Source organism: Moschus berezovskii, chromosome 15 (genome assembly GCF_049115385.1).
Source record: "Moschus berezovskii isolate FMDL1 chromosome 15, NW_MosBer_1.0, whole genome shotgun sequence".
Lineage (NCBI taxonomy): Eukaryota > Metazoa > Chordata > Mammalia > Artiodactyla > Moschidae > Moschus > Moschus berezovskii.
Genome location: NC_142474.1, coordinates 37,936,152 through 37,952,729, shown reverse-complemented (window position 1 = coordinate 37,952,729; position 16,578 = coordinate 37,936,152). Strand labels below are relative to the sequence as shown.

General features: G+C 45.4%; 1 protein-coding gene across 5 annotated transcripts in view; it reads left to right on the top strand.

Moving 5' to 3' along the window:
• The window catches only part of LARP4B (La ribonucleoprotein 4B), an 85,163-nt gene that overhangs the window by 36,474 nt on the left and 32,111 nt on the right, over positions 1 to 16,578 (top strand). Inside the window, exons 1-4 of one of the 5 annotated variants that reach the window (XM_055431688.2) lie at positions 1,757 to 5,466; positions 5,578 to 5,825; positions 9,964 to 10,102; positions 10,330 to 10,470. In XM_055431688.2, the coding sequence (XP_055287663.2) occupies positions 2,883 to 5,466; positions 5,578 to 5,825; positions 9,964 to 10,102; positions 10,330 to 10,470 (3,112 nt within the window). In that variant the 5' untranslated portion in view covers positions 1,757 to 2,882. Of the gene's footprint in view, positions 1 to 1,743; positions 5,826 to 9,963; positions 10,103 to 10,329; positions 10,471 to 16,578 lie in introns of those variants that run through there. The other 4 variants (XM_088843981.1, XM_055431679.2, XM_055431668.2 and 1 more) reach the window with 4 other exon arrangements.

Genomic DNA, 16,578 nt, shown 5'->3' with positions numbered 1-16,578 from the left:
CTTGTTTTATTATCCAGTCTGACACTGTCTTTTGATTGGAGCATTTAGTCCATTGACATTTAAAGTAATTATTGATTAGTGTGTATCTATTGCCATCTTAAACCTTGTTTTGTAGTTAATTTTGTATTTTGTCTTTGTTTCTTTTTGTTTTTCTTTTTGTGGTTAATGGTTTTCTTTCATTATTATGCTTGAGTCCTTTTTTTTTTTTTGTGAATCCATTGAATTTTTTTGATGTGTGGTTATCCTGGTTTTCCAGTTCAGTTCAGTCACTCAGTCGTGTCCGACTCTTTGATCCCATGAATCACAGCACGCCTGGCCTCCCATCACCAACTCCCGGAGTTCACTCAAACTCATGTCCATCGAGTGATGCCATCCAGCCATCTCTGTCGTTCCCTTCTCCTTCTGCCCCCAATCCCTCCCAGCATCAGGGTCTTTTCCAGTGAGTCAACTCTTCACATGAGGTGGCCAAAGTATTGCAGTTTCAGCTTTAGCATCAGTCCTTCCAATGAACACCCAGGACTGATCACCTTTAGAATGGACTGGTTGGATCTCCTTGCAGTCCAGGGGACTCTTAAGGGTCTTCTGCAACACCACAGTTCAAAAGCATCAATTCTTCAGTGATCAGCTTTCTTCACAGTCCAACTCTCACATCCATACATGACCACTGGAAAAACCATAGCCTTGACTAGACGGACCTTTGTTGGCCAAGTAACGTCTCTGCTTTTTAATATGCTATCTAGGTTGGTCATAACTTTCCGTCCAAGGAATAAGCATTTTCCAGTATTTAACCCATAACTGTATCTACTTGCTTTATATTGATCGTCATGTAAGCTCAAACACATTCTAAAAGATGTACATTTTCTTATTCCCCTTCCCCACATTTTTCATGACCTTTTAAGTGAGAACTTTTTAAAGATTGTCGTTGATTTAAATTGTCTTTTTAATAACATAGAACTACTGGTAAATTCTTATTGTATGTAATTCTTATAGAAATAAACTTGATTGCTGAAACCTATATAATGCAAATTGGTGGCATTCATTTATAGTCTGGCAGGTGATAGTTCACTAAAATGAAAGCTCCTTCACCAAGTGCTCATGGTACGTTACCAAGAATTTCTCTGAGTTTTCTCAACCTGAACTGCTGAGTGCCAGGTGAACACCTTCCTACTGCTTTTATGGATTTACTTCTGTGTACACCTTGGTGTCACCTAGCCTTCCCTGGGCATGAATGAAATTACGATGTACTAGATCCAATTCTTTTCTCAGTAGGTTAGGGCTTCCCTGGTAGCTCAGCTGGTAAAGAATCTGCCTGCAGTGTAGGAGACCCCAGTTTGATTCCTGGATTGGGAAGATCCCCTGGAAAAGGGAACAGCCACTGTTCTTGCATGGACAGAGGAGCCTGGCAGGCTACAGTCCATGGAGTCGCAGAGTCGGACACCACTGAGTGACTTTCACTAGGTCAGTTTAAGTGTTTTTGCCTAGCAACAGTGCACTCTTAAACCTACGTTTGTGTTTGCATCTTTGAGAGAGCCTGCGGATCCCCCAATTTGAGAGAGTCAGTGGTGCATTTACTGCTAAGATGCTTTCCCAGAGGCTTGAAGAGTGGGCAGCATGTGGGTATAAGAGAGTTGTTCTGCACAGTTGAGAGGGGTGGCTTTACAAAGTATGATGAGATTTGGAAATAAGGGGGAGGAGAGTGTAGAACAGTCAGATAGAATTGCTATCATCATGTTTAAGTAGAATTCCTAAAGTTTTTTTTTAATCAAAAACTATCAGTGTTTTATAAATTGTTAGAAGTCCACCAGCCATAACTTGTAGGTTAACATAGAAAAATCTCTCTCACAAAAGAATTAACAGAATTATTTTGTTTTCAAAATGTCATATTTGAATCATAGTAAGAAAAAGAATCTACAGAGAACAAAGCTTAACGGATGTTGAAGTAAGTTCAGACCCATTGTGGTGCTGGTGGCCCTGGGCCATGGGCCATGGGATGCAGGATAACTACACTCCTCATGCTCGAAGAACGGCTTCATTTGGGAGCTTTCAGAGGTCCCTGGACTGGGCTGCAGGTGTAGATTTTCTTTCTCTTTTTCGCTTGCTCTGTTTTTTTACCAAAACTTTTGAACATCTGCAGAAATAAAGTCATAAAACAAACCTCAGTGTGCCCATTTTGACTTGAACAGTTCCTGCCCTTGTAGTGTGCCTTTTTTTTTTTTCCCCTCTTCTCTGCACATATGGTTTTTGAAAGTGTTATGTCTGTATGTATTTACTTCTTTATTTTCAGGCCAGGTGTGTTTTAACGCAAACCCCAGACAGCATATGCTATTCACCAGGAACCCTTCAATATACATCTCTTAATGGACACCATTCCAGTTTTGTGCTTAGCATGATTATTAATGAATACCCACAACTATAAGAACCTAAGAATTTTAAAGTATACATTTTTACTGTTGTTTCCCTTTGGTGAGAATATATATGTTAACTCCTTTGGTTGCATCTGAAATGCAATTCAGAGAATGCTGAAACAGGGTATAAAAAGCCAACCTCTGTAGTGACTGCTTCTGGCTGGGATAATAATGTTAGTTAGTTTTCTGTTGGATTTATGAGAATAAGAAAAATACCAGAAAGATCTGTGTTATGTGTGTGTTTGGACTCTAGGTGCTGTTTGGACTGTCGGGCATATGGAGATGGCCACTGGGCAGGTCTGCTGTGATTTGGATTTGGGACTTGAGTGGCAGGGACATGTGACTGCTGTGCGAGGGTTATTTTTGGGATCTGGGTGTCGGCTTCTCGTCAGAAACCATAGAAAGTTAGTGGGAGATGCACTTGTGGAGGCTCAGAAAGCAACAGGCATTGTTATGTGAGTTTTTGAACTTTTGAACATGGGTTGTTGCTTCTGCAAAGAATTAAGTAGTGACAATGACAATGAAAAAACTGGCCTGTTACAAAAATCAGTGGAGGAGAAGGAACCGGAGAACAAGATAAGTAAAACTTTATCTTCATTATTCAGTGCCTTTGGAGATGAGGAGTTTCCCGGCGATGGACGCAGGGCCAGTGTGTGGGCTGGGGTTTTGGCAAGGCTGGCACGCAGACAGGGCCCAGCGCCTGGGCGCCTGCTGGACTCCTCTCTCACATCCGGGCTCTTTACTGGGTCTGGACACGTAGGTGAGGCTGACGGGAACCCTGACGTCACCTCTGTGGGGCACGGTGGTGTAGGTGCCCGGGGCCCTCCGTGTGGGGGCCTCCCTGCTGGTGAGGGGCCCTGCTCTCCAGCCCCAGCGCCCCCTGACCAGGGCCTTGGCCACCACCCTCCCTGCCACTGCCCAGCCACCTGGGAAAGCTCAGAGGTGGGGAACAATGTGCTGGTCACTGTTCATATTGGTAGTGCTGCTGACTCCTCAGATCCGAGTGGCGAGGAGAGGACAGATGGAGATCTTGTTTGTGGTGACTGCAAACGGTGTAGGAATTCCCGAGAGAGCAGGTTTTACAGTATTTGTGCTATTGATCCTGACTCCCCAGAAGGTGGAGATGAGCTGTGTGCTCATGCGTGTATAACAGCTGCAGCTCCCCAGAACTGTCCAGCTGTCGCCTCCCAGGGGGCCCACAGAGGGGCCCAGCCGCCAGACAGCACTGGTCATGGGCCTGGGGGGTCGGAGGCCCCTGGGGCAAAGTTGCCCCTGCAGGGCAGGCCAGTCCCAAGGGAGAGAGAGTGGGCTCTCAGTGAGAAAGCTCAACCTCGCTCTGCCCTGGTGAGTGACAGTGACCTACCCTGTGTGACAGACGTTGGTGCCTTGCTGGCACAGACCTTCACCAGCTTCCCTGAAGCTGACACAGAAGGGAGCACATTCCGTAATGTGGGCACACTCGCCACCTTAAACATCCACACAGACACTGACTGCCCAGTGAGTGCAGGCACCGTCCCTGAAGGGAGATCGAATGGCAGTTCACAGCCTGGGGGTCTGGTGACTGACTCACAGAGTACTGTAATCAGTGGCACTTCACATGTTGAGAGAGATGGTGATTATGGGACTGTAACAGCTCGTGCAGATCAGAGTTTAAACTCTGGAAGGGAAGGAGCAAGTAACTTTGCAAAACCACTGAAAGACAGTGATTGTTCCAGTTTAGATGTTAGCAGATCAAACTGCAGGATCCTTTCCGTAAGTCGAGATAGAATCAGTTTAAGTTCAGGAAGATGTATCACTTCAGGGACCTTTAGATGTCTGCCCACTCAAGCGAATTTCCAAGACTCAGCCCCTCACAGAGGTAACGGCCCGGGGCCCTTGGTGCTTGAGGAGCAGCACCTGGGAGACCGCAGTGTGGCAACTGGATGTGGCCCGCATGCAGACAAGGCCAGCTCGTCTTTGCTGTCTTGGAATCGTCCATCTTACCAGGATGAGGGTGACACTAGAATTTTGGAAGATGAAGCTTATGGTAAGAGGGCTTCTGAGTGGAGAGCTGCCGCCCAGGTGGACCCGAGTGTGAACACCAGGGCCACCAAGGCCTGGGCCCAGGACCGCAACGTGGTGTGTGCAGTACGGGCAGCAGCCGGGCCAGGGATGTCTCGAGACTCGCAGGGAGCACCTCCACACAGCAGGTCCCTTCTCGGCTCCAGGTGGCCCGCAAGTGACCTTGTTTCCTCTGCAGGTGTTTTCACCTGTGCCGAAGAGGAGAGTGAAACAGAGGGTGAGACGTGTGTGAAGAGCTCAGGGAAGGACCCTTACAGACCAGAGAGTGCTGAGCAGGAACCCCTGAGAGCCAGTCACAGGGACACCAAGACAGCTGCCACAGAGAGGGTCCAGGTAGACCCCCGAACAGCCTTTGACTGGGAAACAAATACACAGAAATGCACAGCAGTGCCTAGTCAGGGTGTGCTTGCTTGTGTCAGTTCTGGTGAAGCAAAGAATCCTGACTTTGAGACAGCTCACACAGGAAGGAATGATGAGACCAACCGAGTGAATGACGGCAGTCATGAGGATCTCAGCCTTGTACCACCTGTAAGCCAGAGTTTGGTCCCAGGCGTGCAGAACTTGGAAGGCGTGCGGGTGAGCCCTGTGTACAGTGGTGGCAACCGTCTGCCAAAGCAGTTTCTCTCCCAGTCAGCCAGAGGCACTCTTGAGGTCTCTGGTGGGCGAGCGTCAGGGTTGAGAGAACCAGAGCTGATGGGTGGAGAAGAGGCGGAGGCTCTGCGTCTGCAGGAAGGCAGTGGCGGTCACGGCACTGCCAGCCGCTCAAGCCTGTGTGGAACGAGTGCACGCGCATCCCCTTTTAGCCAGAGGGGTGCCAGGCCCACGGCACAGGGACCTGCACTACAAGGGGACATGGGCTTGGTGGTCTCTGAAAGAGTGGAGTTAGGGGTTTTTCGTGCAGGATGCTCCTGCGTGACTGGTGTTTACCCTGCCCAAGTGGATGGGCTGCAGGGGATTCCTGTCGTCCCAGGTGACAGCAGAGAGGTGGCCGTCCCAGATTGTGAGTACCCTGCTCTGTCGCTTGTGTCTGAAGAGCTATCTGAGGGGGATTTGCGGAACCCCCTAGGGCATCGGCACCCCCAGTTTCTGAGTGCACTTTCCTGCTACCCAGTGGTGGAGCTGGCAAGTCACATGTTTTCTGAGGGGCCGGCAGATGGTTGCAGATATCAAGTGAACTGTCCATGGACTGATACTGTCACGAAAGATACCTTAGAAGATGAGCAGATCTTTAGTGAGGACCTGCGCTGTAAGCCCCAGGACCTGGAGATGTCTTTGTTTTGGATGGAAAAGCCTCCTTTTCAGCTACCAGTGGCAGAAGATACTGTCATTTGGGGATGGCAAGAGACAGGGGCACACTTAGTAAGTATGCCGTATCAGTTTTTATTGCTGTGATGTGCTGACCTTTCATTTTGCTTTTTAACTTGGAATTAACAAAGGTCTATTCTGAACAATTGTTAGTCGTTTCAGTGTTGTTATAAAACGAAGTTAGTATAGCATCAGTTTAATCATTTCCAAACTGCAGAGTGTGAATTCAGTTCCCTGTTAGTATATTGAAGGTAGAATCTACATGTGGACTTGGAGTACTAATGCCAATGGTACAGGTCATCAGGCATGGCTGTTTGTGGAGGCTACCCCACCCTGTCTTCATCCATCCTGTCCTTGCCACTTGCTCCTTGTGGAGTGGAACAAACATTTGGCCCATTGGATGTTTAAAATCACTGCAGAAGGTTACACTTGAAGAACACAGAAAAGTTGAAATCTCTGCTTTCTACTGCTTTTGCATGGCAGCCGTCCAGGGAGATTTGCTTGGTGCTTTTAACTGGCTCCAGGACGTCAGTTCCCTCTTCTCATCAGAAGCACCTGTAAGGCTCTGGGAACCTCACCGCTTAGGCCCCACTGGTTTGGGAGAACCAAACCAGGACATGATCCTGCACCGAGCAGGTCATTTGAGCATCTTCCTAGAATTTCTGTAATAAACGCAAACATTCAAGAAACAGGAAGTTAGTCTTGTTCTTGATGCAGTCCTTTGGACACGTATAATTGTAGTAGCAAAATCACATTCATTCAATCAGTGTATTTTTGGTGGTTTTTGTTGTATTAGGCAAGAGAAACAGTAATAGTGAGCAGATAGATGAGGCTCAAATATTATGCCTATTATATGGAAACAAGCACGTAGAAATTAAATTCTGTAATTTATCCACTAACCTCCTTTCTTTCCATTCCATGCTCAGATTTGGGAGGTTTTCCCAAAACAGTTATGTTCAGGTTAATCAGTTTTATTCCTACAGTAGTTCTGGAGGCGAGTACCACTTAACCACTTCCCTCAGTGGACGTGGCTGACAGCTGGCCCCAGCTGTCCACACCTGTCCCTCAGGTGGAGCACACACGGCTCCTGCTCTTGCACGGGAGGGTGAGGTGCGTGTGCGCTGCTCTGTTAGCTGTCAGCTGTGCCATGTGCCTGGCAGTGTGCTCACCTGACACAGTACACTTACTGATACTGCTTTTTGTTCAAAACTCTGGTCCTCAAAGTGCCTGTGCAGACATCTCGTTAAACTATAAGTAGCTGCTGTTAACACTGTTTTACAGGTAACAAGCCAGAGTTATAGATGTCATGATTGTGAAGTCTTTGAATTGCTCTGAGTTGCTAATCTTAGTGCCAATCCAGGACTAAGTCCAGGCTCACTTAAACTTTAGAAAATGGGCACTTCTTTCCCTTCCATGTCTCACTTGTCTTATATTCTCCATCTGCCTCCCCCTCCTCTGATACTCACTGTTCTGGTTCCTACTCACTAACTTGTCAGTGGGATGGTTTTATTTCCTGGCCAAAAGATGTAAGTCTGTGAGTGGTAGGTTATTTATTTTTGTTAATGGAGCATAGCACTGAGGGGTAGTGTTTCTTTGAGTGTTGAAATTTGGGGATACTGCACTGTTCAAAGAGTAACATGGGTCATTTGTGTAGAATGGCTTCAGAATGTGGCCATTAAGGTCAGCTCACTGCTAGTTCTACTAATTATTGCTTGGTCATGATTTTTCAGGGGAAAAATAAGACTTAGGAAGCCACATAGATGAAACTTGAGTTGTTGATAATCAGTTTTTTCAGTATTTCAGATGATCAGTCACAGTATTTTCCTGTGACTGCAGGAAAATAGCTGCATTTTGAAGAAATGTGTTTAGTACAAGTTGTTTTTCATGTGAGTTACAAGAAGTTAATGAGCTCTTGATAAATGTTCTTTTTTCTTGATATTAGAACACGGTTTTCTAATTAGGATCATTTTTGTGGGCGAGTTACTTAACCTCCCTCTGCCTTGGTTTCCTTACTTGTGTCATGGGACTGTCATGACCCAACTCAGGTGCGTGCGTGGGGCGTGCCTGGCACCCAGCTGGCTGTCACATCTCCATTCTCGCATCCGCGTCATAGTTCAGAATATCCCTCGAATCCTGACTGACTGCTGGAGATTGTGTGAAGCCCCTGATGCCTTATTTGGATTTGAGTGTTTCCTACTGTAGAAGTAGTCAGCTGTGCACGGGTAGTGTTCCAGTCAGCTGTGGCATAAAACCTTGCACAAGTTGTCAAATAGTAGAAAGTAGAATTTTATGTTATTACATCATGAAACATTCGTTCCTCTCACATGTTTCTCAGGCAGCTCCCTGCTGGGCTCAGGACTGCAGGTGTCAGTGTGCCCAGAGTGTGTGTGCCTTAGAGTGTGCCCAGAGTGGATGCCCGGGAGCCTATGGGGAGGACAGGGCATGCCTTGTGGGTGAGCGGATAGGGAGGAGCCCGAGGCCTGCGTGGCTCTCAGGATGCTGTTTGTGGGCAGTGTGCTTCCAGGATTCTTTGTGTGCGTGTGTGTGCTGTGAAATGTGTGTTGGTGGTGCTAAAAACGAGGAAGACCTCGTGCAAAGTGCAGGTTGGAGTTAGGAATTTAGAGAATGTATAGCGTGTCCATGAGGTCAGGGGTCTGTTCCATGGGTGGAAAACTTGATGTATGTCACGTGGGAGAACGAGACTGGGTGTAACCAGAAGAGGTGAGTTATGAGAGTATATTAGTATAGGAAAGAATAAAGGCATGAATTTGAAAAAAGAGCAGAGAGAAAACGTGTACCTGCTGAGGAGGGCAGTGGTGCCCATGAGGTGTGGAGGTTGTCTGTTACTGTGCTCGGTGCCGTCCTGTCTGCTTTGTTCCTGGACCACCTCATGTTGTGCCCAGCACTTACTGAGGACTTCAGAAGTGTGTGTTGAAGACACAGGAGGATGTGCAGGAACAGAGTCCAGCAATGAGCTGGAAGTTCAGATGTCACATAAGAAGGGAGCTTGAAGATTCAGTGCTTCTTGAGGGAAACATTCTTGAAGGAGAAGAGGTACCCTGTTCTTTGCCCTGTCTGGTACTTAAAATTTAGAAGGACTCCAGATCAGCCCTCATGTAGGTGCCTGGTTCTGGGTGTGATGTTTATTGTTCATGCCTCGAGGTATGGGTCAAGGATACTCTATAAGTTTATCCATATCAGCCTCTACCTCAGTTTTACAAATAGGTTTTTCATTGCAAGTGTTAATCATCCCAGCTAGAGTGAATTTATTATGTTTTTTTTTTAAAGGTTGTTAATCCACACGTTATTTCCTACTCGGCTCATCATGGTGCACTGGCCTTAGAGACAGCCTCTCTGGGTGGTGCCAGGAGGCTGCTCCCAGCTTGGAGCTGCTGCCTGGGCTCCTAGGACTCAGCCTGTTCCCCTTTTGCAGCCCTGGCCCTGCTTGGTGATGTCATGACGTGCAGTGCCTGGAGGATGCAGGTCGTGGCCAGGCTTGCTTAGGAATTGGGGTGGCTGCCCCAGAACATCAGCTACTTTTAGATTTGGGGGACTCTTCAGGATTTGTAAGCAGGAGAGAAAATTCAAGGGTGGTGGTGGGTTTAGTGAGGTGTGCCAGGAAAGACCCCAGCAGTCCCCAAGGGACGCAAAGGTGTGAGCCAGCCAGGCAGATGTCTGTGTTCTGTCAAATGAGCCCAGGGAGTCGAGGGCCAGTGTATTTGGAACAGCCTGGGGACCACGTGACTGGAAATGGGCACAGTCACAGGGTGTCCACATATGGTGCCTTTCCACCATGACTTTCATTTTCTACAGCCTTTCAAGCTTTATTTTAGAGTTTTATCCATTGGTTCTCAGATTTGTAAATCTTTGAGTTGTGTTGGGTAGTCTAGGGCAGAGAAATAGCTGAGTCATCAGTTTAAAAAGTTGATCAGATACCCCATGAAGGCAGGACTTTCATTCCCATTTCTTGAGAGCCTTTCACTTGGTAAGAAATTAACATCTTCTGGTGAGTGGAGTTCTGAGTGCGTCAACTGTGATCACTTTTGCATCTGATTTCTTCCTAAAAGTATGTGTAAATAGGTTCAGCCTTTTTCACATAAATTAGCATGGATGTGTTTTAACTCTGAATTAGTAAGTAAAATTGCAGTGATTGGTATTTGGATACAAATAAACACATCACATTTTTTCTTAGGTACCAACAGCCAAGGTTTCGGAGCTAAACCCTAATGCAAAAGTATGGGGCACTCCACTGTTGCAGCTGGAAGCACGTGGAGCTGCAGACGGCGGTGTGAGCACAGTTTGGGAGGCGCCGCCTGGCTGCGGCCACCTTGGTGAGTGGGTGGGGCTGGGCCTCTGCTCTGGGCTACAGCCTTGTTTCCTTTGAGTTCACCTTTGGGAAAGTGTTTAAGATTTGTGTCATGGATAGTGACAGTATTTATGAGTCCTGAGGTCTCTCACAGTCAAGTTGAAAAGGTCAGTAACTGTAGGTGTAAGTCTTTGTTTTAAGAAAAAGCTGTTCTTCTAACCCTTCCTCTTGGGGTGAAATTCTTAATTACAGGATTGGACACCAACGGTGATGGTGACAAAAGTCATGAGAATGTTGCGCTGTCAGATCTACAGGAGTCAGACCAGACAGCCATGAGCACTTTGGGTCTGGACCACTCAGAGTATGAGTCACCGCCTGAAAGTAATGAGACAGGTAAAGCTGTTCTGTGATTTCATTTAATCTCTATACGACTTGTAGTTATAGTTGCTTCTACAGTTTGTATTTTAATCTGTATACTGACTACATAAATAATCTTCAGTCCGTGCTATGTGTCTGCCTTTCCTAGTGGGGTTTCCCTTTCCTACAGACAAGAGATCTCTTCAAGAAAATTAGAGATACCAAGGGAACATTTCATGCAAAGATGTGTTTGATAAAGGACAGAAATGGTATGGACCTAACAGAAGCAGAAGATATTAAGAAGAGGTGGCAAGAATACACAGAAGAACTGTACAAAACAAATCTTCACGAACAAGATAATCACGATGGAGTGATCACTCACCTAGAGCCAGACATCTTGGAATGTGAAGTCAAGTGGGCCTTAGAAAGTATCACTACGAACAAAGCTAGTGGAGGTGATGGAATTCCAGTTGAGCTATTTCAAATCCTGAAAGATGATGCTGTGAAAGTGCTGCACTCAGTATGCCAGCAAATTTGAAAAACTCAGCAGTGGCCACAGGACTGGAAAAGGTCAGGCTTCATTCCAATCCCAAAGAAAGGCAGTGCCAAAGAATGCTCAAACTACCGCACAATTGGACTCATCTCACACGCTAGTAAAGTCATGCTCAAAATTCTCCAAGCTGGGCTTCAGCAATACATGAACCGTGAACTTCCAGATGTTCAAACTGGTTTTAGAAAAGGCAGAGGCACCAGAGATCAAATTGCCAACATCCGCTGGATCATGGAAAAAGCAAGAGAGTTCCAGAAAAACATCTATTTCTGCTTCATTGACTATGCCAAAGCCTTTGACTGTGTGGATCACAATAAACTGTAGAAAATTCTGAAAGAGATGGGAATACCAGACCACCTGACGTGCCTCTTGAGAAACCTGTATGCAGGTCAGGAAGCAACAGTTAGAACTAGACATGGAACAACAGACTGGTTCCAAGTAGGAAAAGGAGTACGTCAAGGTTGTATATTATCACCCTGCTCATTTAACTTCTATGCAGAGTACATCATGAGAAACGCTGGGCTGGAAGAAGCACAAGCTGGAATCAGGATTGCCGGGAGAAATATCAATAACCTCAGATATGCAGATGACATCACCCTTATGGCAGACAGTGAAGAGGAACTAAAAAGCCTCTTGATGAAAGTGAAAGAGGAGAGTGAAAAAGTTGGCTTGAAGCTCAACATTCAGAAAACTAAGATCATGGCATCTTGTCCCATCATTTCATGGGAAATAGATGGGGAAACAGTGGAAACAGTGTCAGACTTTATTTATTTGGGCTCCAAAATCACTGCGGATGCTGATTGCAGCCATGAAATTAAAAGATGCTTACTCCTTGGAAGGAAAGTTATGACCAACCTTGATAGTATATTAAAAAGCAGAGACATTACTTTGCCAACAAAGGTCTGTCTAGTCAAGGCTATGGTTTTTCCCGTGGTCATGTATGGATGTGAGAGTTGGACTGTGAAGAAAGCTGATCGCCGAAGAATTGATGCTTTTGAACTGTGGTGCTGGAGAAGACTCTTGAGAGTCCCTTGGACTGCTAGGAGATCCAATCAGTCCATTCTAAAGGAGATCGATCCTGGGTGTTCATTGGAAGGACTGATGCTAAAGCTGAAGCTCCAATACTTTGGTCACCTCATGCGAAGAGTTGACTTACTGGAAAAGATTCTGATGCTGGGAGGGATTGGGGGCAGGAGGAGAAGGGGACGACAGAGAATGAGATGACTGGATGGCATCACCGACTCGATGGAGGCGGGTTTGAGTGAACTCCGGGAGTTGGTGATGGACAGGGAGGCCTGGTGTGCTGTGATTCACGGGGTCTCAAAGAGTCGAACACGACTGAGCGACTGAACTGAATTGAACTGGGATTCTTCTTTTCCACTTCGAGAAAACCCTTCAACATTTCTTCAGTGCAGGTTTAGTACTGATGAATTCTTTCAGTTTCTTCATGTCTGAGAAGCTCTTTAATCTTTTCTTCAATTCCAAATGGTTATCTTGCTGGGTAGAGTAATGGAGGTTGCAGGTTTTACCTTTCAGCCATTGATATGTATCCTGCCACTCCCTTCTGGCCTGCAGAGTTTCTGCTGAAAAATCAGTTGATAGCCTTTGGGGGGGGTTCCTTGATTGTAACTCCTTGTTTTTCTCTTGCTTCCTTTAGAATCCTCTTTATCTGTAACTTTTGCCATTTTAATTATGACATGTCTTGGTGTGGGTCTCTGAGTTCCATCTCGTTTGGAATGGGACCCTCCATGCTTCCTGTTCCTGGATATCTCGTTTCCATCTTAAGCTTTGGGAAGGTTCCAGCTATAATTTCATCAGATGCATATTTTGCCCTCTTTGTCTCTCCTTTTTCTGGAACCTCTGTAATGTGATTTTAGTAAACTTGATTTTGTCCCAGAGGCCCCTTAAACTATCCTTATTTTTAAAAATAGCTGAAGTGGTTCTTTGCTATTCTTATTGGGTGGTTTCTGTTATTCTCTCTTCCTGATCACTTGTGAGTTCTTTTGTGTTAACTGATCTGCTTTCAGTCCTTACACTGTTTTTCATTTACATTATTGTATTATTCAGCTTTGACTGGTTCTTTTTTTAAAATTATTTCCTAGTTTCTTGTTAAAATTCTCACTGTGTTCATGTATTCCTTTCCCAGCTTCAGTTAGCATTCTTATTACTAATACTTCAAAGTTTTTAATTTGCTATTTATCTCTATTTCATTAGTTTTTCTTCCCTTTCATTTGAGACATACTTCTCTGTCATTGGTGCTGAAACAGAAGCCTTGAGGGTTGGTTTCGAGCTGGTTCCGTTCCTTCTAAATGTGTGCACCCCACCCCCTCCTGCAATGGCTTCTCCACACTAGTGGAGAGTAGGCCAGAGCACGAGGGGCTGGAGTGAGCTGGGGTGCATAGTCCCAGGCAGTTTCCTGTCCATTCCTCTGTGTTCAAAGGTCCTATCAATGGCTACCGTCACTCTGTTCAGACATTGATGTGCTTTAAAAGTTCTGCCTGTTAAACCTGTCCCTAAACAATGTACCTTTCACTGGTTCCTTTGATTCTTCTGTAAACTGACTCTCCTGCTGATGCCGAGGTGTGAGGGGTGCTGGTCTGGAGGCTTCAGGGGAATGTAAGACCCAAACAGTTCCCAAAAGGCAGGTCAGATTTGAGTAGAAGACAAGACTGACTAGAAGGCTGGGAGAAGTGCAGACAGGAAATGTTCATGTTGAAATTGAGTCAAACCCAGGAGGAGGTGGTTGTTTGTGAAAGTGGTATTTAAAGCGTTGAGAAGAAAAAGAAGGGAGTTCTCTTTTGGTGTCCAGGGTGTGCGCCAGCATAGAAATGCCCGTAGGTAATGGAACAGCAGTTGCTCACCTCCGATTTTGTTTCCGCCTTAATCTAAAAGACAAGACAGTTTTAAGAACCCAGCAGATCTGAGGGATAGGCTTCACACTTGTTATTGATGGTCAGATGGGCAAGTATGAGTGCAAAGAAGCAGCTCCCCCAGATATTGGCTGCCAGCACTTAGCAGAGCCGCTGCACAAGGACTGTGTTCAGGCTCCCGTGTCACTGTCTCGAGAAGGTTGCATGACTGAGAAAGCCTGCCTTCCCTTTCTTACCACCAGCTGTAGGGTTATGTATGAAAGGTTCTTAATTAAGTACTGTGCAAGTGTTGGACGTTAAATATTTATTTTCCCCTAGAAGAGGACCCAGAAAGACCTCATCTGCACAGTTGCTGCTGACCTTTGTGACCACGTGCCCGTCCCCGCCTGGCCCCTCTCTTCCCTCCTCACTCTGCCTGGATTACATAGACCATCATTTTAGCTACTTCCTTGCATCTAACTTCCTTCATAGTTGCTTAGCAGATGCCTCTGACTTGTTTAAATGTAATTCTCTACCTACTCTGTGTCTGTTCTTGAGCAGGTAGACGGATGTGGCTGAAGAAGACAAGTGTTGCAATGTAGAGTGGTCTCGTTTTCCCTTCACGGTTTCAGACTTGCAGGGGCCTCTCTGGCCCCACAGCGCTGCAGTCCAGCTCCTGGATGGCCATTTCACACCTGCCAACCTCGGGGGTGTAGAACACTAATGAGGCACCACTGGTATACTGTGAACATCACGTTTGAAGTATCCTTGCTTTCTGTAAGCTTTATTTTCCTTAGCTTGAAGCAGTATTCAGATCATTCTAGAACTGACTCACTGATTCTTCCAGTTGGACGTTCTGGGTAGACACCTGAGAAACCATCTTCAGTCATGACAGAGTTGTGCCCACCACCACGGAAACTGCCTGTGCCCTTCCTCCTTCCCACACCCTCTCCCAGCCAACCACTCATCTGCTTTCTGTCACTGCACTTTAGTCTGGAATTGTATGTAAAGAGAGTTTTACAGTATGTGCTCTTTTTGTGAGACTTTTTTACTTACTTGTTTTGAGATTCATTCAAGTGGTAACATTTTGGGGCCTTTACTTTTTGGACCTAGTAGTGTTCCATTCCATTACCTATCATAGTTTGTTTTTTTATTCACCTGTTGATGAATATTTGGATTGTTTTCAGTTGGGGCTCTTACAAATAAGGCTACAATGGACATTTATAAACAAGGCTTTGTGTGTACATATGTTTTCATTCCTTTTGGGTAAATACCCAGGAATGGAGTAGATGGGTCATCCACTAGGCATTGGTTTATTTTTTTAAGAAATGATAGAGCTGTGTTTCATAGCTGTCCCCTTGCACCCACACTTGCAGTGGTCACAGCTCCTGCTGTGCCACACCATTGCTGGCACTTGATATCATCAGTCTTTTTAATGTTAACCATTCCAAAAGTTTGGTAGTAGAATCTTCCTGTGGATTTACTTCACATTTCCCTAGTGACTAATGGTGTCAAACATCTTTTCAAGTGTGTATGTTTCTTCAATGAAGGGTCTGTTCAAGTCTTTGCCCATTTTCTTAATTGGATTGATTTATTATTGAGTTGAGAGTTCTTTGGACAGAAGTCTTTATCAGTATGTAATTTGCAGATACATCCTTCCAATCTGTAGCATGTCTTTTTGTTCTCCTAATAGTATCTTTTGAAAAGTAAAAGTTTAAAACCTTTTATATTGTCGAGTTATGGACCTTGCTTTTCGTGTTGGTCCTACAAAATCTTTTAATCCAGGGTCACAAATGTTTTCTACTGTTTAAGTTGTATTTTTTTTTTTAATTTAAAATTTATTTTGGGCTGCACCAGCTATTCATCACTGTGCGCAGGCTTTCTCTAGCTGGGGCCAGTGGGAGCTGCTTTTGGTTGGGGCGTGGACTTTTCTCTAGGGGCCTGGACTTCAGTAGCTGCAGCACTTCAGGCTCAGTAGTTACCGCCTGAGGGCTTAGTTGCTCTGCAGCGTGTGGGATCTTGCCAGACCTCGATCAAACCCGTGTCCCATGTGTTGGCAGGCAAATTCTTAACCACTGTACTACTGGGAGAGTCCCAGTTACATGGTTTTACATTGTTTAGGTCTGTGGTCCATTTTTAATTAATTTTTGTATGTGGTGTGAGGTGTGAAGCAGAGTTCTTCCCCTCCCCCCAGCACATGTATTAATAGATACGCAGTTGTTTCAGTAGCATTTGTCAGACAGACTCTCCTGCCCTTCCCCACTGCATTGCCTTTGTGCCTTTGTCAGAATCATTTGTCCCTGAGTATGTGGGTTTGTCCCTGGACTGTCTCTTTTCCATCAGTCTGTTTGGACAACAAAACCACACTGTTTTAGTTACTGTAAATAATTCTTTAAAAGCAGGTAGTATTATTTAGCCTTCCAATTTTGTTCTTTTTCAGACTTATTTTGGCTGTTCTAGGTCCTTTCCATTTCCATGCAAATTCAGGTGACCTGGTCAATTTCTGTAGCGTGCTGAGATTTTTATTGGAATTTCATTGACTCTGTAGATGAGTTGGAGAAGATTGACATCTTGACTTGCTGTTCATGACGTGGTATATGTCTCTGCTTGTTCAGATCTTTAATCAGTCTTGACTGTATTTTTCACTGTATTTTTCAGTTTTCAGCCTGCTGGCTTTTCGCATCTTCTGTTCAGTTTATCATTAAGTATTTAATATATTTTGGTTCTGTTGTAAAAGTGTGTGTT